This window comes from Ambystoma mexicanum, chromosome 9 (assembly GCF_040938575.1).
Source record: "Ambystoma mexicanum isolate Mex_15411 chromosome 9, UKY_AmexF1_1, whole genome shotgun sequence".
In the NCBI taxonomy this organism is placed as follows: Eukaryota; Metazoa; Chordata; class Amphibia; order Caudata; family Ambystomatidae; genus Ambystoma; species Ambystoma mexicanum.
The window spans coordinates 991,073,868-991,100,447 of NC_090931.1; the positions used below are offsets into that span (position 1 = coordinate 991,073,868).

Here is a 26,580-nt window from a genome sequence, read left to right on the forward strand (position 1 = left end):
TTTTCTGGGAAAACTCTTGCATGTGTCAACTTATTTTTAAGAAAATACAAGCCGGTATCTTAAATAATTTGCTTAAAGGGTAAACATTCTGGCAACTTCAGCCAGGGCCAAAACATATATCGACGATTGCTCAATTAAAGGTCAGTGAAACTGTTGCACTATGCAAACAATTTGGAATTGTTATTAAATGCACAGCCATTAGACCATGCATTTTTCTTGGTCCTTCAATGTCCTCAGTGCTGAATTTCATGCTGCCCATCCAGGGATGGGCAGTATGAAAACTATAGAAAATGATTACATGTCATGCCTTTGAAGATGCTTAAGGTACTCTTCTCAGTTCTGCAAATAATATAAGGCAATCAATTAACAAATAGTATTGAATGTGAGCACACACAAAAGATTAGTTAATGCATACACATGTTTATCTTTTAAATAGAGACACTGGGTACTAGGCACCCCAATAAAAGGTATTATTCATTGAAGGACATTGTTGCAGCTCCCATATCTACAAGGAAGAACAACACCAAGCTTATTTTCTTGACTCTGCTGAATACATTCAGATGCAAGATCATGCAGAAATCATGTCTGCTAAACATTTGCTACCAGGAAATTATTGTAGGGGTTTTCTTCGCATTGAAAATGCATAGTAGTGTGTTTGTTTAGAGAACAAAAAATACAATAGAAGCTTAAAATGTTTTACATCAAATGTGTTTGTTTTCAGGTTATAGAAGTTTGGCACTACATTGAGTGCTCTAGTAATAATGCTTTTTTAGCAGATTGGGAATAGGCACTGAGCACTGAATCCCAAAAGAGTACTGTTGTTTAGGTTGTTGTGTCCTTATCCTCCATTGTTGTGTAATTCTTGGGAAAAGAACATTAATGTTAAAAACTGTTTAGGGCCTTCTGATAAGCAAATGTGTATATGGCCCGACAATCTGCAGTACACTTCTTGCACCTGGTTACATTTAATAGTCACAATGCTATTTATTGCATTTTAATAATCACATATAAAATACATTTCTTTCATTCCAGGTTCTCTGGGAGATGCTCACAAGGGAAGTCCCCTTTAAAGGCTTGGAAGGATTACAAGTGGCTTGGCTTGTAGTGGAAAAAAATGAGGTAAGGCTACATCCTTAATAGGTTCAGAAGCAGTAGATAGAAATGAATACTGTATTTGGGCACTGCAAAGACTTTTTCATCTTCTTCAATTGGAAAGTAGGTTCACGCGTATGGAAGGATTACCAGTAGGAGTTAGCACAAGGGGTCAAAGTTGAGTTATCCCTCATGAATGGGCTCTTTACATCTAATTGTTGCGGCTTCATGTGGTGATGCTGTGGATCAAAAATTTTAGAACTACTGTACTGCCTTCTTATTCTCAATAATGTAACATAGTGGTTTGTTCTTAGTGATGAAAGGAGCCATTGCGTCCAGCGTAGAGGAACAGTTTAACCATATCTCCCGCATTTTGGACATCTTTATACTGGCCAGGGGACGGTGCTTCTGTGAGAGACCTTCAGATACTTCCACTTAACTCTCCCAGCAGGAGCCACTCTAGCACAAGAAGCTGTCACTTAGATGAGCATTTCAAATGTAAAAGGGGAGAAAAATAAAGAAAATTACAGTTTAGCTCCCCGCAGTATGTTGAACACTACATTAAAGATGAATTTATCATTTGTGTCGGCTGGGTGGTGCGACACTATTGCTTCAAGCTAACACACGCAGAGTCTTTTCTTTTCGAAAGTGCTTCAGCAGTGCAAATGCCTCCTGTCTATCCATGATCCTTTTTTATCACCAGTTTGTGAAGCTTTCCTTTAGCGTAACCTGCAGTATACACAGGTTTACTGTATATCTTTGCTCTGTGCATATATGTGTTTGCAAAATGTGCATGCTATTTATTGTTATTTTATAGATGAGAATGTTCTTTTCAGATTGCCTCTTCGGTGCAAGATGTGGGGTTATTGCCCCACTTCAGCAAGCTTACTTTTGGGGAACCATCTCGAGTAGATATCACTTTGATCCCCTTTGATAAGACAACGTTGTAGTCTTGTATGTCAGACACAGATACATATTACATTGCAAGCTTTACAGGTTCTACAGTTGGGGTTAGTACCTGCATTACTCTATACAACTAGATGGTGGTGATTGATTCTGGTTAAATTACCAAAATCATATGTAGAAGCCATGATGTAAATCTTGCTCACTGTTATCGGACATCCAGTCACATTGTGATTAAACATTTTTGACCAGTGTTTTGATTTGATATGATGCCGGAATATGTCACTCAGTAGAGTTGTACACAAGGCTGACCTTTGCTGCTCCTCACTAGTCGGAGGAACAATAGTCTATAAAGTGTCAACAAATATATGTGTGAGACACAACATGGACTTATCCAACAAAGCTAATCTCAAGAGAAAATGTAGGAAATTATTGTAGAATACAGTTTGATCACGTGATGACAGTCATCTTTTGGAAATTTAGGCTGCCAAATGCTTTATTCTGATACACATTAAACAAATCTGAATATATTTAATACTAAAATGGAGATTCTTTAGACCAACATTTTCCACCTAATTGTTTATCTCAATTTGATAGAACATGTTTAGAAACAATATTGACTGTTTTAATGTGTGCAACTAATTAGGTACATATGGGATGCCATGAAATGCAAATAAATAACACTATCTATATATATATAAAGGGAAGCCCCAACAAGGGCACATCTTCAGCCACTGTACTAGGCACATGTTCTCAATCTGTTTCAATTGTTTAAAAAGTTTCAAATTTCATTTAAAAGTTGCCCAAGCTAGCAGCATTGCTTGAATCCCTCTGAACATGTTTTGATATTGTCCTTCAGTCCGAAAATCTTAGAGGGGGAAAATGGGATCTTCCATATTTCTCTTTAAAATTAAAATTATATTTGATTTTAGAATAGAATTTAAAAGAGGTATTCAATAATACATTTGTTAAGTTTGGAAATTCGAGACATGGGGAGTTCATGTGACATAAGTATTGACCTGAGTTAATTTATGCAGAAACACATGGTTATTCAAATCACGACAAAAGGGCAATTTTTGTGAAGTTGCAGTTCCATCGGATAAATGAAATATCAAGAAGGCCAATGGGACGTCTCTGCCTATAGATGTGTGTACTTACAGTCCATAACCCAACATTGTCAAAAATAGGTATAGAACATTCTAGGGATTCTACAGTGTTAAGATATCTGAACATATTCATGCTAACTAAGACGTGGACAAAAGGGGTCCTTATTTCCTAAAATCACATGGTATACATGAATACTGGAGTTTGGGCAGGTAGGCTGAATATGTTTATTTACCAGCTGACCAATTGCTGTGTTTCTAATGGCTATTTTTCAAATATAGCTGGGATCTTAGTCCATCAAATAGCACTAGAAAGCAGCATGGAGTGAGTGAATGGGCAAGTTACTTTTGGTCCACACCCACAGACATTTCTGTAACTTGAAAGAACTATAGTTTAAATACTATTATTGAAGCTTTGAGTACTGATGTGTACTACAGTTCTGTTTAATAAGTTAACAAAATGTAAGCCAAATATCCATTCAAATTTAGAATTAAGACCACCAGTAGTGACACCGCTCCTATTAGCAAAACAAGGAGAGACTTAAAAGTCAATGGAATATGAAGACTACAACTACACAAGAGCGTAAAAGGAATAGTTGGATGAGCACAAACATTATTGGAAATACCTTAAAATGTGTATTCAGAATGCTGACACGTGATTTAGGCTCACTCAAAGAAGGTTCCTAAGGTTTTGGCTTTTGGTATTATTCTCACCTTGACTAGGATGTAATCACATGCTAGATGGTTTCAGAAAGCACTATATGGTTCACTTTAGTGGAAAAGAGATGTGATGGCATTACAGGCAACCTGGGGTGCTCTAAAAAGCTGAAGGTAGAAAGATGTGGTAGGGGACAAGTTCCATTTAACATTCATATGGAAAGATGAGAAAATCTTGTAGAAATAGTATGCATAAAACTATCCCAGAACATTTGATCAGTGCATATACATGGCACCCACATCTCAATGATACATGTATAGCCAAAGAGAAAAATACACACATTCACTGACTCTGCCAACGCCTAAACTGGCCCATTAGGACATATATTATTGTACTCAATGGTGCAAAGATTTAATCTACATGCAATACCCAGGCCCCGATTACAGTGGATAGCAGTTTTTCCCACTGGGTGCAAAAGCCTGGGAGAAGTCGGGTTAAAATAAACCTTAAATTCTTCCTGGACAGATAAGAAAAAGGGCCGAACAGAGGGGGTGGGGGTCATGTGACATGTGACCCACAAAGGCAGTCAGTGTCTTTGTTCTCCTAACCAGTAGGTATGCTCCCCTTGACCTCTCAACATGCCACAAGCCTACATGTTTGTATCCATGTGATATCCACCCACTCTTAGATATGATAATAACTGGCACTAAATGTGTTGGGGTTTTCTCCTGTGATTGCAAATCATTCATATGATCTGGCAGTGCAGGGGTGCAATGCCCTTGCTAATGGCGACCTGCTTGCTCGCTTGCCACCTCCCAGCAGAGCTAGATGGAAGTGCCTGCCAATTGATGTTATCCAACCGACATGAGCTTCAGCCTGACACCATGAGATTTCCTTAATGGGCAGTATGGTCCAGACTTCGTAAGCAGCCAACATACTTAAAAACAAGCCCCCTGTAGCTTGCATCCTGATAAGAATTTCAAATGTGGTAGTAACCAAGGAACATAGCCATGCTTGCTGGTGATTAGCATTGGGCATGGATTGGGCCAGTTACATCCCTATTTCCCATATCAATACCTTTGGGAAATTCTATAGCAATGCTTTCTTGGTTAAAAACAAAACGGGAGTCTGGGCTCCTAGCGGATCACACTTCTGTACCAAAATAACATTATGTTAATAATAGCACAAGTGTAAGTAGGGCTGCATGGGTCTGAACAAGGGTGTGGCGATGCTCAATGCCACTAAGAGAAAGTAGTAAAAGAAGATGCCCTGACCAGCATGTGCTCTACACAATTAAACAGATAATGGGCCTCATTACGAGCATGGAGGTAATGAAAATAGGAAGGCGGAATGGTATTACCGGCATCGTTAATGGGTCCGGGCCATTACGACCCGACAACCCGCCAATACCGCCACCGCCCGTACCGTGCCCCTTCATACCGGCATGCGCGCGTACACGCACCCCTTCGCGGAGGAAATACAGGGATGCCGGTAATAGGAGGACATCACAAGTTGCGCGGTCATGCACTTACCGGCATCCCGAAGGCGGTAATTAGGGCCTGCACGACGGTGGCTATACAGGCATCATGGAACACCCGTAAATAGCAACCTGCAGTGAAGGCAACTGCCACAGGTGCACACAATCACCACAGGTGGAGTCAATGGAGCCTGTCCCAGTATAAAAGGAGCACACCCACACACCACACCCGTTCCCACACCAAAATGATACCACTAGCTGTTACAATCATGGGGCTGGAGGACATGCCTGTACTGCTACAACTACAGCAACAAGAGCAACTACAACTACAGCCACAACAACAGGCAGCACAGAGGAGACACAGGAGGAGAAGGAGGATGAGACAGGCCCAGCAATTACCACCAGTGCAGCCAGTAGTACCTCGTAGGCAGCCACCAATCTCTCGCATCAGACCCAGTCCATTCAATCTAACCCCTGAGCAGATCCACACCCTTTACCGGTTGGACCGGGACACCATCAGCACCATTGTGGACATGATACATGACAACATCGTCAGCCTCATTGAAATACGCACTGCCATCCCCCTGCTACTAAAGGTGGTGCCTGTGCCCCACTTCCTGGCCACAGGCACCTACCAGCACACAGTGGGCCAGCTGCATGGTATATCACAACCACTCTTTTCACACATGCTGACCCAAGTGCTGGAAGCCCTCTTGAAGCACGCTAGCACCCACGTATCGCTACCACGGACTGCCCAGGAGCTTGCCGACACCAAAGTAGGCTTCCATGCACTGGCAGGCATGCCCAATTGCGTCGGTGCCATCGACTGCACCCATATCAAATTGGTAGTCCCTCATGCCATAGAGGCGGTGTACCGCAATCACAAGCAATACCACTCCATCAATGTGCAGATGGTATGTGACTCCAGCAAGATCATCACACGTTGTTGTGCCCGATATCCCGGATCGATACATGATGCCATGGTGCTGCGTAACTCCACTCTACCCTGTCACATGGAGCGACATGCTGGACGACGTGCCTGGCTGCTTGGTGAGTTGCCTGACTGGCCCATGGCAGTGCATCGGGGTTGTGATGTGGGGGGGATGCATACTCCACCTGGGTGGGAATGGGGGGGTGCATGCTCCACCTGGGTGGGAATGGGGGGGGGGTGATGCATACTCCACCTGGGTGGGAATGGGTGGTGAGTGGACAATGCACTCAGAGCTAAACACTTCTGACCTGAACCAACCCGAACATGACACATCAATGCCACACATTAGACCATTGCTGTACATCAATGACAACATGCAAGATGCACAACCAGGCCACCATGGGTATGTCAAGCGATGCATGACTAAACATGATTACAACTGCGCCAATGTTGCTAGTGTAATTAGGCACAGAGTAGCCTACACTGCAATTATGGGAGGCAAGACATCGTTCCGCCAGTACATCCGCATCAGTATGCAAGTGCACACCCTGCATCATCTGTACAAAGCTATCCAGACTAGCAGACCATATTGCAGTACACAATGTATCCAAATAATCTGTGTGCATATGTACAGGTACATGTGCATGTCAACACCAAATAGCTGCGGCCATGGCCGTGAATCCTAAAGGTGGCAGATCAGAATGACTCACACAGACCTCTTTGTACTCCCATGCAGGTGATAGAGGCTATCCCTTAAAGCCGTGGCTACTTACCCCTGTGCGGAACCCACGTAACAGGCACGAAGAGGAGTACAATCGGGTTCATACCCGTACCCGTGTCGTGATTGGGCAGACCTTTGGCCTGTTGAAGGCGCGGTTCTGCTGCCTAAGCAGGTCTGGTGGAGCACTCCTTTATGGGCCTGAAAAGGAAGCAAAGATCACCATGGCCTGTGTCATGCTGCACAACTTTTGCATCCGGAGAAATGTGCCACTGCCACCTGACATTGACATGCATGCACCGGGTGAGGATGATGATGGAGGAGAAGCAGCACCCCTGCCAGTACGTGATGCACAAGATGGCCGTGCTGTACGCCAATCACTGATTGACGAATACTTCTGAACCACAGGGACGTTGATGGATATGTGTCAGTGCTACACTGAGCACTGGGTCCATGTGGACATGCACACAGGGTATGTGGGGAGTTGGGCACTGTGCACTGTCATGAATAAAATGAATACACACGAAATGAACAATGTCCAGGCATTAAATGATTTTTCACACAATGGGTGTATTAATGAAAACTACAGAAAAGTGCCTCACCCCTCCACCACTCACACGTCCCCCCTCCTCCCCCCACAACACCCAAACTCCCCATACCCCAAATGAACTCCCCATACCCCCAATGAACTCCCCATACTCCCAGTGGACACCCCCTTAATCCCCTATACACCACCAACACCACCTCCCCCCACTCCCATTGTTATCCACACTATTTGCATGCTTTCTTTGTGTCCGGGGGCAGCATTTCGGTCTGCCTCGCACTCCGCCTTGTCAGTCGCACAGGGCTGGAGGGTGCAGAGGATGTGGGTGTGGAGGATGGGGTGGATGCCGTAGGGATTGGCACAGCTGGCGCAGGTTGTTGTTGCTGCATGTGTTGCAGTATGCTGGTCAGGACCTGCGTGACCGCCCCCAAACTGTCACAGATCATTACAGCAGAGGCATTGATTGCGGCAGTGTTCCCAGCAATGGCCCGACGGATCTCCCGCCTTGTCTCCTCCCCGTCAGCCACATATTGGCGCACAATGTCAAACATGGTGTCCTGCCTTGCCTCCACCCTTGACAGCCGTGCCTCCAAGTCAGTGGTAGCAGCAGAGGCTGATTGTGCTGCGGCATGGCATGCCATTGCAGGGCTGGCCTCTGGGGTGGTACTGAGTTCGGGGCTGTGCAGCAGAACTGCAGAATCCAGCATGGGGCTGGAGAGTGAGGCCTGAGTGGCATGTTGGGGAGTGGACGGGGGGTTTGGGGTGTGTGGACATCCTTCTTGGTCCACGTACTCCTCCGCTTCTATGTCAACGTCACTGAGTGGGGCTGTGGCTGCTGCCTCACCCACTGAACTTGTTACAGCGGAATGGGTGCCACTGGCCTCCCTTTCCACTGTTGTTGGCAGCTCTGTGGTTGCAGTCTCATCCGCTGCTGTGGGGCCCTCATGTGCTGGCATGGCCTGTGCACTCGCCCTGGCTTGTACTGTGGGCCGTGATGCTGCCCCGGAAGTGGTTTTGCCATTGCCAGGTGGTTTGGCCCGGGAATGGATGGCCTTGTGGCTGGGTCTTGACTGCCATCTTCTCCATCGGTGCCTGGGGGGAAGAAGAGATGTAGGGAATCAATGATGGTGTTACATGCAAGATGCATGAGATGGTGCTGTGGAGTTTTTCATTTCTCATGCATTGATATCTTACAGGTGTGTCACACAGGGTAGCTTGAAGGGCGGGCATTTTGGCATTTGCCATGACGTCTCAATTCGGCAATGATGCATGCCAGGTGGTATGCCATTGTATTGGGGTTTGTGTGATGTATGACATGGGAATAGTCCCTGTGTGTTGGCTGTATGTTGGTAATGGGATTGGCACTCAGCATGCATTTCAGTGTGGCAGGGTTTGGGCCTCCATCTGGACATGGATATGTTAATGTGTGTGTGATGGGCCATGCATTGCCTTGCCTAGGCTCTATTCCAAATCACTTGTGCTACGTCATGGTTTGCCCTACTGGGGTTTGCAGGGTCACTCACCGCCATCTCCAGTTGTTGCGCCACCCGTCTCCATCTCCATCTCCCCGAAGCCCTCTATCGACTCCATCTGGATGGTTGTGCTGCATGTCACCTCCCAGCGCATGAGTTTGACCGGGGAGTGGGCACCCCTGCCTGTGGCCATGGCCTCTCGACGATTGCTGGCCAGGATGTTGCGGACCCTGAGGCGGAGGTTGTCCCACCTTTTTTTGCAGTCTTTGATAGTGCGTGGGTGGTGCCAAATGCAGACACCTTGCGTGCTACCTCCTCCCATATCTCCTTCTTCCTCTGCTGCACCTCCCTTTTGAGGTTATGGGTGAAGACCTCATCGTCATGGGCAGCAAGGGTATCTGCCAACATATTCAATTCCTCATCTGAGAAGCGCTTCTTGCGCAGGCGGGGGGTTGGTTTTTCAGGTAGCCTTGGACATGTTCTATAAAATGGCCCTGGTCTCTCCTATGCAGCACTGGTGGATTGGGAGGATTGCAATGGATTGTGTTTTTAAAGATTGCCGCTGGCGCATTTCCCGTTCCGACGCGATGATGTTACTTCTGGGTCCGGTATTACGAGCACGGTATTTACATGATGTTATTACTGGGTCGGTATTAAGGGGTGCCTCCTAGGTGGAGGCGGTATCGGCGGGTCCCGTGATGCCGTTATCGGGGGATTGGAGGGCCTTTAGCAGCCTGGCGGTATGGCCATTACCGGCATGCGGTTCACGCATGCTCGCGCACTCGTAATCAGCCGCTATTAGCGGTGTCAAATGAGCACGGACCTGCTACTTCCTCCATGCCGGTAATGGGCCCGTTTTTAGTGCGGATTCTCGTAATGAGGCCCAATGGGTTAAATACAATCGCATATTTTAAATAAATTAGTTAGTCTTCTTTATTGTATGAGTCCAACACCTATTTCGACCTATAATGGGTCTTTTTCAAAGCTATCCTTGGTTCATAGATGTGTTAAAAACAATTGCCAAACTTATATTAGCTGAGTGTTTTAGGCTCGGTTATGCCCTGATAGGGCCCTGATGTGTGAACACGCATGCACACCATCCACAGCCCATCAGGGCACAACTAAGCCTTAAACACTCAGCTAATTGTGTAGAGCGCATGCTTGGTCAGGACATCTTCTTTTACTGCTTTCTTGAGTATATTAGATGATAATGTAATCCTGCTAAATATGCTAGGAGATTTTCACACTATGGAAGAATGCATCCGATCAATTGCATGGCTTCACAAATGATATACTGGGAAAGGGTACACTGTATTTGGCATATGCTAATCTTAAAACTGTCTTTAACTATATTTGTCAGGGGTTTTGTAGTAGACATTAGAAAAAAAGAAAAACAGCCTTACATTGACAGGGGCTAATGAATGCAGTATGAACTCTGTATGAACAGTGCAGCCCAGTCCTGTGTAATCATTTGGAGGCGCGGTGGATATTTTATGTGGTATTTCAGTAGTATAAAGGCCTGTCCCACAAAGAAAGAGCACTCTTATATGGCCTCCTGGTTGTTTCAAACCCAACATTCTCATGAATTCCCTTTCTTGTAGTTCCCAAAGCATAAAGAGCCCATAAAAATATCAATTGAGCTATGTAGAACCAAATAACATAACATGCATGGGTAAATCTAATTGCGGAATAATCAGACGATATGCCCCTCAGTGGCGGGCTGATCCTGTAGGTAACGGCCTGCCGCCCTTAACGAGGGTTGAGGGCCCTTACCTAGAGGGTCGGCCCGCCTCCAAGGGGCATATCACTATTAGCACCCATATTGCTTGCCACATGGGCACTAATGTTTTCTTTTTTTTTTAATGTTATGTTTTTTCTGTCAGTGAACGGGGACGCCAGGGGTCCTGAAAATACTATGAAGACTAGGACGCACCAACATGCATAACACCAATGTCTTCAGAGAACACCTTAATCTATAATCATTTGAAAAATACTTCTGCAAATGCTTCTTAATCGCAAACCAGGGAAACATTCCTCCTAATATTTCAATAAGTGCCCACAATGGAATGCGACAATGGGGTATTTTATGAATGCACACAAAACATATAAGATACAAATGCTCTAGAAGAACATCCTGTGAATTAAAAACAAGTACTTACAAGTACGTATTCCAAAACATACACCAAATTGTAAAAGTGCACATGTTTCAAAAAAGTGTGCAAATAGCTTGACATGCATGAATTTACTTAAAGTGCATCACAGAGTTCCCGGAGTGGCTGGTATGGAGGCCCAATCAATGTAACCCAGAGAAAACTTGTTGGAACCTAAAGAAATAATTCACAATTGGTATGTGTCACGACTTTCCGTCATTTGTGCATTTCCATTTGTAACTTAATATTGACGAGTTAGCATATTCTGCAAGTTGCAGACCCTAATTTCCATAAGTATTTTTCAACTGAGTATACATTATGGTGGTCTATTAAGAAGTTGGTGTTATGCATGTTTTAGGAAAAGGCTCAATGGTTGAAATGGATACATTTTATTACAACATTATTCTTTGTTTGATTTTAATTTAAACTAGCAAAAAGTAACCATTCTCCGAACGGGATCTATGGACAGACATGACAACACTCATCAATTGTTAAAAATCAATTGTTAAAAATCAATGATCCTGTAGGTCGCTGTTCCGATTCGCTTATCGCTTGATGTGCCTTGCACTCTGAAGTAAACTGCACTGAGAATGGGCATGTCTGGCTGGCTGACATACCCCAGAGCAGACGTTGGGGGAGGCAAGAGTTGGTGTTCCTGTCATGTAGCCTGGGCTCTCTCCCCACCTGTTGCCTCACCCTGGCGTGGTGCAGTTTGTTGCAGTGCAAATTTCCCAGAAGGCATGCAACCTATGGTTGAGTACCAGTCCTTCTACAGCCACATTGATGTTTGGCTGATTTCAGGCAACCATCTCATGTGTGACAGTGCTGAAATCCCGGGAAAGGGGTGCGCTGTCCAAATGTTATGTAGCAAGCCATGTTCGGAGGGTCCTATCAGGTACCTATGCACAATTTGGTGCAGATTGGTGAAACTGTTGAATTGTATAAGGAACAACGATTTCCCAAGCCGCAAACCCACAAACCAATTTAGAGTTTTGCCAGAATACAGGGTAGGATGTCCAAATGTCATGTAGTTATAGGTTCCTAATAGGTAACTATGCAAAATCGGGTGCACATTGGTGAAATGGTGTGGAGTTGAATAAGGAACAACTCTTTGCCAAGCCACAAACCCACAAACACACTTTGACTTGTGCTGAAATCCGGGAAACAAAGTGGGGTGTCGAAGTGGGGTGTCCAAATGTCATGTAGCCAGTATTGTCCGGAGGGTCCAAACAAGTAACTTTGCAAAATGTGGTGCAGATTGGTCAAACATTTGAGTAATTGTATAAGGAACAATGATTTGCCACAAACTCAGCCACACACCCACACATGTTCACTTTTATAAATATAGATAGATAGATAGATAGATAGATAGATAGATAGATAGATAGATAGATAGATAGATAGATAGATAGATAGATAGATAGAGCAGAAAGCATCACAAAAGCAGACATGTTTTTGGTATGTAATCATACTTTAATCCTAAATCTTGTACTCACCAATACGTTTCCCTCCACCCACCACTAAAACCCAGACACCCTGGCTCCTGCTGTCAATCACAGTGAAAAAAAATGTAAGCACAATCTGACTCACATCCCCGGGCCCCGGCATACCATCCTCTCTCTCCTTTTGATTGCTTTCCCATTCAGTTGGACTCCATTCCAAAAGATCATGCAGACAATTTCAGCACTGTCAGTCTACTGCAATAGGGCACTCTAAGCACTGTAGTCAAGTATACTCTCTATTCCATGTTCAGCAGGTTCCACATGTTCAAACCCACAGAGTTAAACAGTTCAGCCACCACTGTCAAATGCTGTGGTGGTTCACTGACACTTTTTGTAATGTGTTTCATTTAGCGTGTTGCCCACTCTCAGTAATACAAATAGTCATGTTTCTAATATTGGATACCCCAGGAACTCCTTGGGGCAGCGTCAGCACACGTGAATGGTATCTCCAAGTGTTACACCTGCCATCCAGCATGTGTGTGATTGTTAAGGGACATTTGCTTGATTTGGAGTCCCTTTCTTGTCGTGCATCCAGTAAACGGGAGTAAAGAGATATGAATTCCTTAAAAATATAAACTGTAGCATTTGGAAGGTGTACACAGTTTGCGGGTGTAACATTAGCTAAGTAGTAGGGAAGTGCAGGAATTTAAGAAAATGTGCATTTTTAAAGTTCAATTTTTGAATTGTTGAACAGTTAGCTATAGGATAGTTTTCAGTGGGGAAACATAATTAGGGAGAATGGGAGAGTGGAAAGCAGCAAGGACTCCTCATATTTAGGGGTGACTGTGGAGGCTCAAGTATACCTGATGACATTTAAATTGTCCCTTAATATAAGAGCCTAGTTTGAAAACCTTTCATTTTCATTGTTATATGGTCCAGAAAACATTTTGTTATTTGATACTTAAATTATTTGTCTTTCCCAGGATGAGGAGTTTGTCAGCTTATCACCCACCGCTGATGTGTGTTAAATGTAAAGGGAAGTTATTGCCACATAGTCTTTACTTCATGGAGAGTTTCATTGTGAACAGATTATTTCTGACAAGTGTCATAGTTGTTTTTAAGGATGTGGACAATGATTGTTTCTCCTATCCTGGATGTAGGCCTGGATTGTTTTATTTGATGGGTGGCCTTGGATGTTTGAATGCTGACGGTGCTGCAGTGAAAATTAGAGGCCATTGCTTTCAGGGGCCTTTTATTGGTGTGATATTTAATGGGATGGACAAAGCTAAGGTATTTAGTGTTGACAGTAGAGCCTTTGCAGGGATAGGAGGTGATGCTGGGCTGAATGGGGTGTTAGATTTTGGACAAGTAGTTGGAAATAGTTGGTGACATTGATGAAACACTGAAGGCTTTCTTTATGGATGCTTTGGATTTCGACTATGAAAGCACTGTTTGAGTGAATCAGCTTTTTTAGATTGGGGTTCAGTTTGCCTGTTGAGCAACTCTTACTCATTGAGTTATTTTAGCAACATCACATCTGTTTGTGTCTCAGTGCATTGAACACCAACTGCTCCCCCCGTTATACACAATTGGTTCGGTTGCCTCCTTATTGTTGCATCTCTTTCTTTCTCTTCTCTGCAGAAGGAAAGGCCGGACTCTAGGCCTCTTGCGATTGGCTCTGATGCTATTCCTGAGTTATTTTCCCTGTCTAGATGGTAGCCAGGGGGATAGTTGGAAGAAAGGGTGTCTCTGTCCATTCTCTCAAGGCCCAACTTTCTTCGAACTTCCTCCTTTTTCATGAATCATCGTCTGGATACATTTTTCACTCCTGAATATCACTGCGAGAAAGGGTGATGCCTAAAAATACTCTGGTTCTCTCCCCTGCCCAAAAGCGGTCTCTGATGCTTTCCTTGTTGTGTTTTTATGCCTGATGGTTTTTTGGTTCAAATTTCGTATTCCCGTCAAAGCGGCATTTAAATTGTTGGTATTTCGCTGGCAACTCTGAGGCCCCTGACGTTGTGCGGGGTGTTCGGTAACATGTATTTGGTGTACATGGTCCTGTTTGGGAATCTACTTCAGGTCAGGACATCTTAGAAGGAGTGAAATGATAAGTTGATGAAAGACTTTGATATTGATTTACTGGCTTTAAGTATGGTAGATATAGAACGCATAGTGGTTCTACAGTGCTAAGATCTCTGAACATATTAATGCAAACTAGCTTTAAATAACATAATCTTCCTTTACCATTGATCATATTTACAATGAAGCTGTTATTTGTGTTAGGTCTTTCATTCTTGTCTTTCAATGCAGCCACAGTAGTTGGTGGATTTTTGGTACTTTTAAGTGATTAAATGGTGCTGCCTCAGGGCTTACTTGTTTTTTTTAAGCCGTTTGAGTCATGGGTTCTATTTATACCATACATGTCTTCTGTTTATACAGTCATGTGTGTGTTCCTTGTGGTCATCATAGTGGTATAAGGTGATGACTGGGAGAGCAGTGACTCTGAATGCTGAATTGACTGATAATGTGAACTAATCCAGAATTCAACACTGGTGGAAAGGGATAGGGTAGGTACGGCAAACAGGAGGAGCTAGCTTTGAGTAGGGTTGAAGTATTGTGGTGCAGCATGGTTTTGATTAGTTGGTTGGTTAGACACCTGTAATGAGTTGTCATATTTTGGGTTGACAGGTGGGGTTTGGGTGATTTTGACGTCTGGGTGCCATTACTCATAAAGTAGGGGCCGATGAGATAAACAGAGTATCCGACAGGTTCTGCAGCCCATCACCAGCCTCAAAGGAAACCGCTTCTCACCAGTCCCTAGATGACTACAAGGCAGGAGCGGACATACCTCTGGGATGGATGAAGTCCTTGAGAGTTAGAGTACCCTTGGCCAGTACTTGAGACCCCGGGCTGCGACAGAAGGGAGTCACCTATGTAAGAGAGGCATGGTATCACAAGTATGACACTGACACAAGAGTTAAAAGTTTCAAAACCTTTGTAAATTCTTGGGGCTTGGAAATACTGCTATTTTGCCCTATAGCTAGGATGGGAGTAGGCTCTCCCATCAAATAAAAACAAAACACAGTCCTAGTCAGTCATTGTCATATCACAATGGCCCATACTAACAGAACATAATGCCTGCCCTATCTCTTATACAAAAATTGTGTAAAGGGGAATGTGTCGGCAAAGGAAAGTCAGTGTTTTAACATAGAGAATCAAGGTGGATGAGTCAATTCTCCTCCCCACATTGGGCAGCCCGGCATAAGGCGGCCCCCTTAGACAGGATGACACACTCTGGCTCAGGTTATCAAAAAAAGGCAGTTCAAAACGTGGGTCGAGGCCTGCTTGGCCTTCCACATTAATGTCACTTATTTTCAATTCACAAAGGTTATTTCACAGTTCAACAAAAGTTCACGTAGGTCTCGCTCAGTCAGGCTCGCACCTCTCAACAAAAAGTACCTGCTTCAACATAGATCTCCCTCTGTCGGGCTCAGACCTCGCAATCACAGCACTTGCAGGGGTTCCCGTCTCCAAGCTTCATTCACATTTATTAGGGGCTCCCTTGTCCTTACTTCTTTCATGTTCCCGGTCTCCCTCAACCGAGCTCAGACCATTCACTGATGTCAAAGACTTTCGAATGTGCAAGGATTTTTCTATAGACCTCCTCAGAACCACTTCGACTTTCACTTCAGCTCTTCCTTATTTTATTTGCCCAATTGTCTCTTGGTCTTGGTAGTTTCATAACACAATCAGAAAAGTTCAAAGAGATCTTTCTCTTAAAGCATTCACCTTTTAACTTCCCCTTTCGTCTGGTTTAATCTTGACCATTGCGCATTTCAGAGTTCGTTCACTTTGTCGCTATATAACAAGACATCAAACATTTCACAGAGACTTTCAAGTGGGTTATTTCCTTTTGCCGCTACTCTGCATCACTGGCTTCACAGTTATCGATAGCTTTAAAGTTGACTACTGGTTTGCTTTCTTTCGCGTCTTATCAGCATTTGCACAACCTTCAATTGTGAGATACACTGTTGCAGCTTCAATCTTTCATTGATTCAAACCGGCCTTTCATGTCTTTCGCTAACTCACCGGCTGTGTGCATTCCTCTCTTTGCAATTCAGATTCACGAGTCAAGGTTCATACCACAGGCTTGACCTCGCCTCTCCAACTCTCCCGTTTACCCGGTAGGGTCGCTGGCATCCTTGAAACACAATGCAGGCTTCTTCTTGTCTGGGATTTGTCTTTCTCCGTGTATCCTTCGCGGCTTCTCGGAGGCAACAACCTCCTGCAGGGACCTTCAGGGTTTCCCTACCCTTCGCTCTAGTCCCTCAATCGGTCATCCTGCTCCAGTGGGTTTGCCTTTACCGGAAGATCTGCTCCTTTTCATGTTTCACCTTGCTCAGAGTGTGTCTCTATGTTCCGCCTTTTATCCGTGTGGGGGGAGCTTATGTGTATCGGATGTATGTGATTAAGGTCAAGTGCCCGACTTTGCCTGATCTCATTAACGGTACATGCCACTGAGATATGTAAGTGTTAGCCTCTTTACTCTCAGTCATCCTCTTCCTTGGCTCAGTGTTTTTGTAGAAAGGGGGGCATTGGGACGTTGGAGAATCCTATAAAATAGGATGGGGTATGAGCACAGGAAAGGGGGGATATCGTTTCTCACCATCGGTTGTCTCACACCCACTCCCCAAAGATCCCCCACCCAGGTGATCCTCCTGCACTGGTCCACTCCCGGGGTCTGGATCAAAAGGCGATGGCCGTGCCCTGGCCACCTGAGAGAACCACAGGGACTAGCAAGTGAGGCACCCTTTTGTTTCTCACACCTAATTCACTTAAAAGTGACTACTACTTGCCAGAAAAGGAGGGGGGGTACATCATTGACCCTCTCCCTATTAGTGTGCCTTCTGAATGCCATAACAGTTATATTGACAGGGGTTTGATCTTTGTGTTCAAGGATCGTCCTAACTCATGGTGTTCATCCTACCACCCGAATACTAACCTGCAGTTCCCACCCCCAAAGTTCATATGTTCATCCCACACCTGTGACCCTTTTGTTCCCCAAGAATTCATATTCAACCAAACTCTGGTGGATCTGAGGTGTTCATCAAAGGAAAGTGTTGTTTTCCATCACCAAGTATAAAATGAGTATTTGTTTCCAGGGCTTGTTGGGCATAGGAACACCAGCATCATAAAAATGCAAGGAAAGATAGATTGCAAGGGAACATGAGATTGAGGGGTCACTCTACCCTGAACAGTCGGGCATGCTGCAATAATTTGATATATGGCACACTCAAAATAATGATATGATGTGATATGGCATTTATAACGCGCCTAGTACACACGTGTTTCAAGGCATGACGAGGCGGGGGGGACAAAGGGAGGACAGACAACGATCCTACTAGGCCAGGTGTCATTCAGATCGCGCGAGTTCATGGGAAGGGGGGAAAGGAAAGAGCGCGGGGGGAAGGGAGAGGGGAAAGTGCAGTACATGGGAAAGTGGAATAAATAAGATAAATAAGACAAATAAAACTGCCAGTTAGTGGCAAGTGCAAGGAAGTGCAGACATAAGTGCTGATAGGGGCGCTAAAGGGATACAGAAAAACAGTCCCCAAGTGCAGGGGTTGCCAGGGAGGCAGTGCAGGTGGGCAATTGATGGGGCCTGGGCCAGAGATCAGAAAGGGTGGCCAGGTAACCAGTGCAATTTCAGTCAGGAATTCAGCATGGGAGGAGAGAAAGCAGAAGCAAAGAGGAAGGTTTTGAGGTGTTTCCGGAACCGGAGATGGGACACAGGAAGGCTGTTCCAGAGAGAGGCCCCTGCCGAAGAGAGTGATATGCCACCAACTCGTTGCTTGGAGAAGCTGACCCTGAGGGAGTTGGAGGCAGATGAGCGAAGAGCTCGAGAAGGACGATAGTTAGGAAGAGAGAGTTGAAGGTATTGCAGCCCCAGACCCCAGAAGGCCTTGTGTACAATGCAGAGGGTTTTGAACTTAATCCTCGCAGCCACTGGGAGCCAGTGCAGATATTTCAGTCCTGGAGAGATACGATCCCTGGGCTTGAGGCCAAGGACAAGTCTCGTAGTCCTGTTCTGGATAAGTTGCAGAGGGCGGAGAGTGGAGGCAGGCAGATTTAGATGGAGGCTGTTACAGTGGTCCAGCTTAGAGAGGACCAGGGCTCTGGAGACAGTGAGCTTCTGGGGGAAGGAGAGGAAAGGAAGAATACCTCAGAGGAGGTGCAGCTGGTAGTGTGACTTCTTAGAAACGTCAGAGATGTGCAGAGTCGAAGATGACCCCGAGATTTTTAGCCTTGCAGGTGGGAGTGGGAGGAGGGCCAAGAGAGGCCGGCCAGAGAGCTGCAGGGAAGGAGGGAGTGGGTGTGCTGATGAGTAGAATCTCAGTCTTACTGGCATTAAGGCAGAGGTCGTTGGCGGCACACCATTCCTGGATGGCAGACAAACAGTCAGAGATGAGGGAAGGAGAGGAGGAGGAGGCCGAAGGTAGCCTGAAAATGTGCTGGGTATCATCCGCATAGCACTGAAAGTTGGAACATAGAGCGGCGATGCAGTGGGCAAGGAGTGCCAGGTATTGGTTGAACAGCCAGGGAGAGAGGTTAGATCTCTGGGGGACACCACAGGTAGAGAAAAAGATGTCGGAGAGGAAGGTCCCAAGTTGGACCTGGGGGGGTCGTTGGAGAGAAAAGAAGTCAGCCATGCCAGAGCCTGACCAGTGATACCCAGGTTATCACGGAGACGGTTGAGCAGGATGGCATGGTTGACAGTGTCAAAGGCAGAAGAGAGATCAAGCAAGATAAGAACGCAAGGGGTGTTAGAGTCGAGGTTGGTGAGCAGGTCTTCACGGATGTTCAGGAGAGCAGTTTCCATGCTTCTGGCAGCTCTGAAGCCAGACTGATTGTCATGAAGACAACCAACAGATTCAGTGTGGAGATTGAGCTGGGAGAAGTCCAGTTTCTCCAGGAGCTTGCCCAGGAAGGGAGTGATAGAGATTGGGCGATAGTTAGCGGGCAGGAGGGGTCGGCAGAGGGTTTCTCAAGAAGGGGGTGCACAAGGGAGTGCTTCAGGGAGGAAGGGAAGACTCCAGTGGCGAAGGAGGGATTGCAGAAATCCACCAGGGCAGGAGCCAGGGAGTCAATGTGATCCTTGATAGTTTTGGAGGAACAGGGGTTAACCTGTTTCGACAAGACATTCACAGATCGGACTTGTATAGAAACCTCGTCTGGAGAGAAATGGGGAAAGGCAGAGAAGGAGGGAGGAGGGGTGGCTGGAGAAGGGCTGGAGAAAAAGCAGCAGGGAATAGTGTGAGGGGAATGGGAGGAGGAGAGTGAGGACAGGATGTCCTGAGTTTTTGAAATGAAGTGAGAAGCTAGTGCCGTGCAGAGGGCCTGGGAAGGGACAGGAGAGGTAGAGACTGCAGCAGGATTGGCCAGTTCTTTGCAGATTTTAAAGAGTTTAGCCGAGTTGTTAGATGCCGCAGAGACGCGGGCTTGGATATGAGCTCACTTCTTGGTGAGGACTGAGAGCCGGTATTGCTTTTGCAGCAGCCGGCAGGCCAGTTTGTCAGAGGATGAACTTGAAGCACGCATTTCCTCTCGGCAACACTACACTTGCATTTTAGGGTGACGAGGTCTGAGCCATACCAGGAGTTACACTTGGCTGTGGGCTTCAGGCAGATTCTCATGACAGGGGCATGGATATCCAGAGTATCAGATATAGAAGAGTGGAGCGAGGAGAGGGCTGTGTCACGGTGAGAATCAGCCAGGGGTGGAGGAGGGGGTGAGAAGGTGGCGGCGAAAGCCTCAACTGACACGCGCTTCATGGGTCGGATGACCGAGAAGGTGGGTGGCAGTGACGGAGGTGGCTTGGCCTGCGTGGTAGGGAGGGTGAGGTGGGAGGATAGGAGAAAGTGGTCAATCCAGGAGAGAGGAGTGGAGAGAGGGACAGAGGGGGGAAGGTCTGAAGAGATCAGAACATCAAGAGGGTGCCCTGCAGAATGAGTCGGGCAAGAGGGGAGAATGGTGAGTGAGAGAGAGTCGCAGAGGTCGCAAAAGAGTTCAGAGGGGAGACAGGAGGGATCCAGGTGGATGTTGAAGTCTCCAAGAAGGAGCAGTTTAGTGGTTGAGGCCAGGAGTGAGGAGGAGAGGTCCGCCCACTCAGAGAGGAAGGAAGAAACCTGACCAGATGGCCGATAGATAGTAGCCACAGTAAGGGAATGGCTAGGCGAGAGAGAGAGCCTGCAGACGAGGCATTCAAAAGAGTATTCAACTTCCATATGCAGGTCCACAAGAGATAGAGAAAAATGCCTGCAGGAGCAGCGAAGAACTGAAGCTGGCACTCACTGAGTGAAGGACCAGCAGTAGAAAACACAGCAACAGTGTAGAAAAGAATGTAGCAGACACCCCTATAATGGGGTTGGTCGTTGAAAGTGTCCTAAGAGGTTTAACTGAACCGGGTGCAGCTGCAGAGCACATTTAGATTTGTGTGAGTTAATCTCAACGCTCAGCTTGGTTGGCTATGCAGGGAAGTGGAATGTAGAATTTAAAGTCCTGTGGATGAATCCACATTGCTATGATGGCAGTCAGCATTTTACACTAAGGTGAGGGTGTTGTGTTTGCAAGAAGGAAGCAGTGACATTTGAAAGTGAAGAAGATAAGATGATGGAGGGATAAGGAGAGCATGTAGGAGAGGAATAGTGGCAGATTAGCAAGGGAGAAGGAGTACAAACCAGAAGTAGGGAAAGTAGATTAGAGTGGAGAGAGAGAATGAGAGGTGAAAAGTTGAATGCTCTGTGGTGATATGCAGAGCGGGGAGGGGAAGGATGAAGGGAGAATAGGAATAAGAGCAGATAAGAAAATAAGAGTGGAGGGGGGTGAAAGCCTGTAGTAGAAATGTTTGGCAAAGATGTAATGCCGTAGGAGGAGGGTGTTATGAGAAGAGCAAAGAACAGTAAGATATGGGCGATCTGGGAAGGAGGTGGTTTCGGAGAGAAAGAACAAAGAGAAAGGAGAGAGATGGAAAAGGAGAGGCATAAGGAGTCAGGGAGGCTAAGAGGCAGGCAACATCATGAGAGGAAACAGTTGTGAGACAAGTGTGGAAGTGAAGGGAGCAGAATGAGACAAGAAGGAGGAGAAAAGAGGAGAGAAGCAGGATCAAGAGGCTAAAGATCAGTAACAAGTGGAGAAATTCAATGTGCAGATAGGAGAGAAGGTCGAGGTTCTAGAAGAGAAGAGCTCATCAATGGAAAGGAGCAGAGGAGGAAACTGAAGGACGTATAAGAGTAAGGAGGAGAGGGCAGATCAGGACTTGAGAGAGCTGACTTAGAGCTGTGATAGGAGCCCATTTCTTTGGGCATTGGTCTCAGAATGGTAGCATAGCAAGCTGCACTCCTTCCCTCCTTGCATCCCTCTCTCCCTCTCTCCTTCCCTTGCTTACTGCCTCCCTCTGTCCCTTCCTTCCTTCTTTCCTTCCTTCCTTTCTTTCTTAATTCCTTCCTTCCATCTGTCCTTCCTTCCTTTCTTCACTACTTCAAAATATTCACACTCTTGAATAATATGGAAACCTTCAACATCCAGAATACTGTAGCCTTTCTGCTAGGTGAGCCTTCTCTTTTTGTCCTGTGATAGATGTCTGTTTTAAGCAGTTATGGGTTGATCACAGTTCCATTCATCAAAGTGTACAACATCCATCTCTAGTTCCACAACCTTTCTGAAAACCCCCACCTATTTTGACCAGATTCATATTCAATGTGTTCATTGGTTCAGGTTGCCAATGTAGTGACATTAGAGCTTGTTATAACCGAAGAGCATTTATGACCAGTCGAAGGCAACAACATCAAAGGCCATAATCTTCAAGACCCTCGTCATTTTAATTGTATTGCTTAAAGCGCAGACCTAGCTCGAGAGCGATGGATTGCTGTACAGAGCATGGGCAGATTGCCTTTGTACTGGCATCTTTTAACAGTGGTGCAGTAATGTGAGTTGCAGTCTGTGCATTAGTCTGTGCATCCATTGTGAGTCATTCTTAGTCAGTTCTTGAAGAATAAGCCAAGTTTTGATAGATCTGGGAAATTGGAGATTTGTGGGGGCATTCAGAGCTGATACCAGAATTGAGTTGCACTGCTTGCAAAAGGACCCAGACTAGACTCGGGCATCCCAGAACTCTACGTTTTTGTTTTTGAACCCCGAAATCAGTCACACCTGCCCTATCACTTTTTTGTGTTCCTGGCCAATGAAGGTTTACCCCTGTTGGCTCACACCAGATAAAATACAACCCGCTAGGGAAGAAGCCAAAGATGCGCTTGCAAAGGTAACAAGTGTTTATTTCCACAAAACAAGAAATATCAGCAAAGGACTCTGCTGCACGAGAATGCTCAGAGCACTGGGAGCATATGCAGTACCGTAGGACCACAGACAGCGTCACTCATGACGCCATACTATACACTACAATTCTTCCATCCCATTGGATGGACACTACACATATAGGACCTGCTCCATATTGGATGCAAGGCCATTGGTCCATTGTCTTCTGTCCATCTACGTCCACGTCGGTGCTGCTGGGCTCATCATTCGTGGTGAGGTTGCTCTAACAATTAATTGGCTACTCTGTTATGCAATGTTACCTTGTTATTGTTGCCAACACCTGGCAGACATATCGATGGGCTGTAGGAAAGTCGAGGCCACACAACTCACATGCTTCACTCATTCCCAGGCAGCTCAGCAAATCCCAAGGTCCTCTGCCTTAGTTTTGAGCTATACGTTAGTTGCTACCCTGCACCTCACTGCACAAATCACGTGACCCATTTCTGAAGGCGCAATAGCCTTGTTTGTTTGTTTGTTTGATGGATCACTGATCTTAGTGATCCATTGAGGGGTGTAAAAGTGTTATGGTCGGTGGTCTGGGTTCGGATGATATTGTGGCATGCGGGGGTCTTGGGATAAAAGCATTGCAAAGCTATATTTCTCATGCAGGGATCATTGGGGGCAGGGGTTCTTGCTATCTGTCTCGCGGAATGGTACTGCCAAGAGGCGCGCTGCTCCCTTCTCATTACCTTGCAGGGCGCATTCTTTCCTCTTCGCGAGAACCTGCACTTCTTTGGAACAATGGGGGATTTCATGGGCTGTGTGGAACCTGGCCGGGGTGGGGTGTTGTTCGCGCTCATGCAAGGGACCCAATATTCAAGCACCTAATACTATTTACCGCTCTTGTGCCTAAACTGCAGGATGGCTGCCATTTGTCTAAGATAGTGTTCACATGTTTGTTTCTTCTATAGCTTCTAATACATGCATTACAACAATTGTACACCCCCCTTTGTGTGCGCCTCCCTGCTCCCCGAATGTGTCTTCTAACATGTGTCTCTTATTCAGTGTCACCTAGGGGGGTGGGTAGAGCTTGTCTCCTTCCTAACACCATTTGGATGGCTCTACCAGCATCTCCTTCCACTCATGCTTTCCATACTCCACTTGGTACTCAGGATAGTAGGGCTTCTCCTGCTGAAATTTCATGTCATTTCCTGTTGTATGTGACAGCTAGACCAAACAGTAGTGTTCACCATCATCTTATTATTTATGGCATAATTTACTGTATTGTTTGGATAGTTTCTGACGATATGTGTGTTTCCTTGCGTTCCTTTGACAACCTTTTACTTTTGAATATAATATTGGAACTTGACATGGTTCATCTCTTGTTCTCTACATGGAAGGATTCAGTTGTGGTCCCAATCTTTATGCCATGTCCATTACGATAGTGACTGGCTATTCTGCTAGAAGGTGTGCCATCAATTTCCTTGGAAATTCAGTAATGCCCTAGTCTTCTATCCTACTCCTCCAAGCCCATTGATCATACATTTTCACATCTTGACCTGTCCTTCAGGTGCTGACTCTTGAAGGTTACCACATAAGCCTGTTTTTCAAGAGCTTCAAAGTGTACCTAATACACCACTACTGCACTTTCTGTTCTGTCTCCTTTATCCTGCATCCTGTAGAGTCAGCATCCATACTTATCTCTGTCAGTTACTTTGTTAAATCCACTTCTGGAGTTTGTAGCTCTGCATGGTGTCTCCTTTTATTGCTAATCTCAGCTCTTTCAGACACAAAGACAAATTCTCCATTGTGAGGTGGTTTCCCACTTTCCTCTTTGGTTTGGTGCTACACAGAGTGCTTCTGTAAGTAACCAGCAATCTTCTTCTGGGATTGGTTCCTGGGTGACATGAGATAGATTTACATGCACAATTTCAGTTAGGGTGACTTTTCTTCAATTATTTGCCTGTCAAATTCCACTCTTCTCTGACCCTTCAAGCTTGTAGTATTATGTGCATTTCTTTATACTTTCTTTGGATGAACATCTCAGTCCCACTCACTCCCCAACATTTCCAGGGAAATAAATAACCAATATATCTCTCAGGTCACAATTCAGTAGTCTTTGTACAGTAGCCAGCCATTCTCTTGAGTTAGAGCTGTTATGCTGTTATGATCTGCCACATATTGACTGAGATCCCAGTCTCTCATGTCCTCAGGGTTCCTCGGGTCTGGTGTAAATTTTCCATTGGCTTCCTGGAGCCTGTAGGAGAAGAGCATGCTCTGTAATATGGAGTTCTTTCTGAGGTAGTGATTGCCCGACAGCCAACCACCTCTCATCTCCGTCTTCTCAGGAATTCATGGGGCGCCCACCAGCAGAGATCCTCTGACTGTGGGGGTGGGCTCCCAGCACAGGCCATGTGCTCCTCCATCTGTGTCTTTGTGAGGGGCCAGTGCTTATTCCTTGGGGTGTGTTTTCGGATATCCTACAGCCTTCCCTCCTTTATTTTGATACCCATTCTGTCTGTGTCCACTTTTAACCCCAAACCCGTCTTTCTTCCCCACTGCTCAGTGTCTTTGTTTCTGGGCAGAGCGACCCACTTCTCACAAAAACCAGGTGATCAGGTCCGGCAACAGTAGGCAGTGCTTTCCTCTCATGGGTCCACTTATAGCGACTTAAAATGCCTCCATGCACCCTTTATCATATTGGGGCGAGAGCAACATCTTGACGCTTGCAGCCCCTGCTGTCATAGTGGAAAACATCTCTGAAGGGGATCCCCAAATGGCTGACAAGAGGATGCTGGTGCATCTCATCGGGTTGTCATCACCACAATGCTATTACCGACTGGTAGATTTCTTCTTAGCTGCCTAATGGTGTTGGTTGTATGATTGGATGTATGTCACCATAGAAGGGATCTTGAAAGATGTCACAGCCCCTCTGGGAGCTTTGGTCAAAGTAAAGGCCATGAAACATTTTAGAGTATACAAGAGTGATCTGCCTAAATGATAATGGCAACAATATGCACAGTGGCATTACATTTTAGTCTGATGGCAGTCCACATCCTTGAATTTTCTCTAGCGCTAGCCTCTACATTTAGGTTTAAACCCCAGTGCCAGGATTCCCATAATGTCATCTACTTGGTAATCCGAAATGTTCATATGCCCAAGCACATGCAGAATGTGGCAGGGTGTCTTACCTTGCAATGCCAGGAATATGAGCACTTTCCTGGCTAGCTTTCGGACGGAGAAGAAAGTTCCACAAACTCTGTATGCTCTATTGAGTATAATATATTGTTGGACTTCCATTCCACAAAGAAAAGAAACATTTATGAAACACATTCCTGTTAGAGCACCCCACTCAGGTCATACAAAATGGCTTCTGGGCACCTAGATCTGCTGACCTGTCATGGAGGACGAGCGTACTCATGCCAATTCTCAGAAAAGGGGGTGGCGGGGGTGGGAAGCAACCCGAGGTCAGCCATGTGAATGGGTGCCGCGGTAGGTCACAAGAGTGTGCTAGTGCAAGAGACTTGTTATGTGTCCAGCTAGACTGAAATTTGGTTCTAGGTTATCACTGTATTCTAATGGCAGAGGTGTCGAGGCAAGTTGTTGTAAGGAGGCGAAGTCGTTAAGTGTCCAGCTTGACCGAATTTGCAGTGGTCGTTGCTGCATTCTAATGTGTGTGGATGGATAGCCATGCCTGCGCAGATGTCCACTCAAGCAGCCAATCATGGGGGTGGGGGCTGGGCGGAAGTGGAGGAACAGGGTTGAGTGGGGAGAGGAAG

General features: G+C 45.7%; 1 protein-coding gene across 4 annotated transcripts in view; it reads left to right on the forward strand.

Annotated features, from left to right (window-relative positions):
• The window catches only part of MAP3K20 (mitogen-activated protein kinase kinase kinase 20), a 1,515,864-nt gene that overhangs the window by 726,093 nt on the left and 763,191 nt on the right, over nucleotides 1–26,580 (forward strand). For all 4 annotated transcript variants that reach the window (XM_069616229.1, XM_069616231.1, XM_069616232.1 and 1 more), the window contains exon 8: nucleotides 1,033–1,119. In XM_069616229.1, the coding sequence (XP_069472330.1) occupies nucleotides 1,033–1,119 (87 nt within the window). The remainder of the gene's footprint in view (nucleotides 1–1,032; nucleotides 1,120–26,580) is intronic.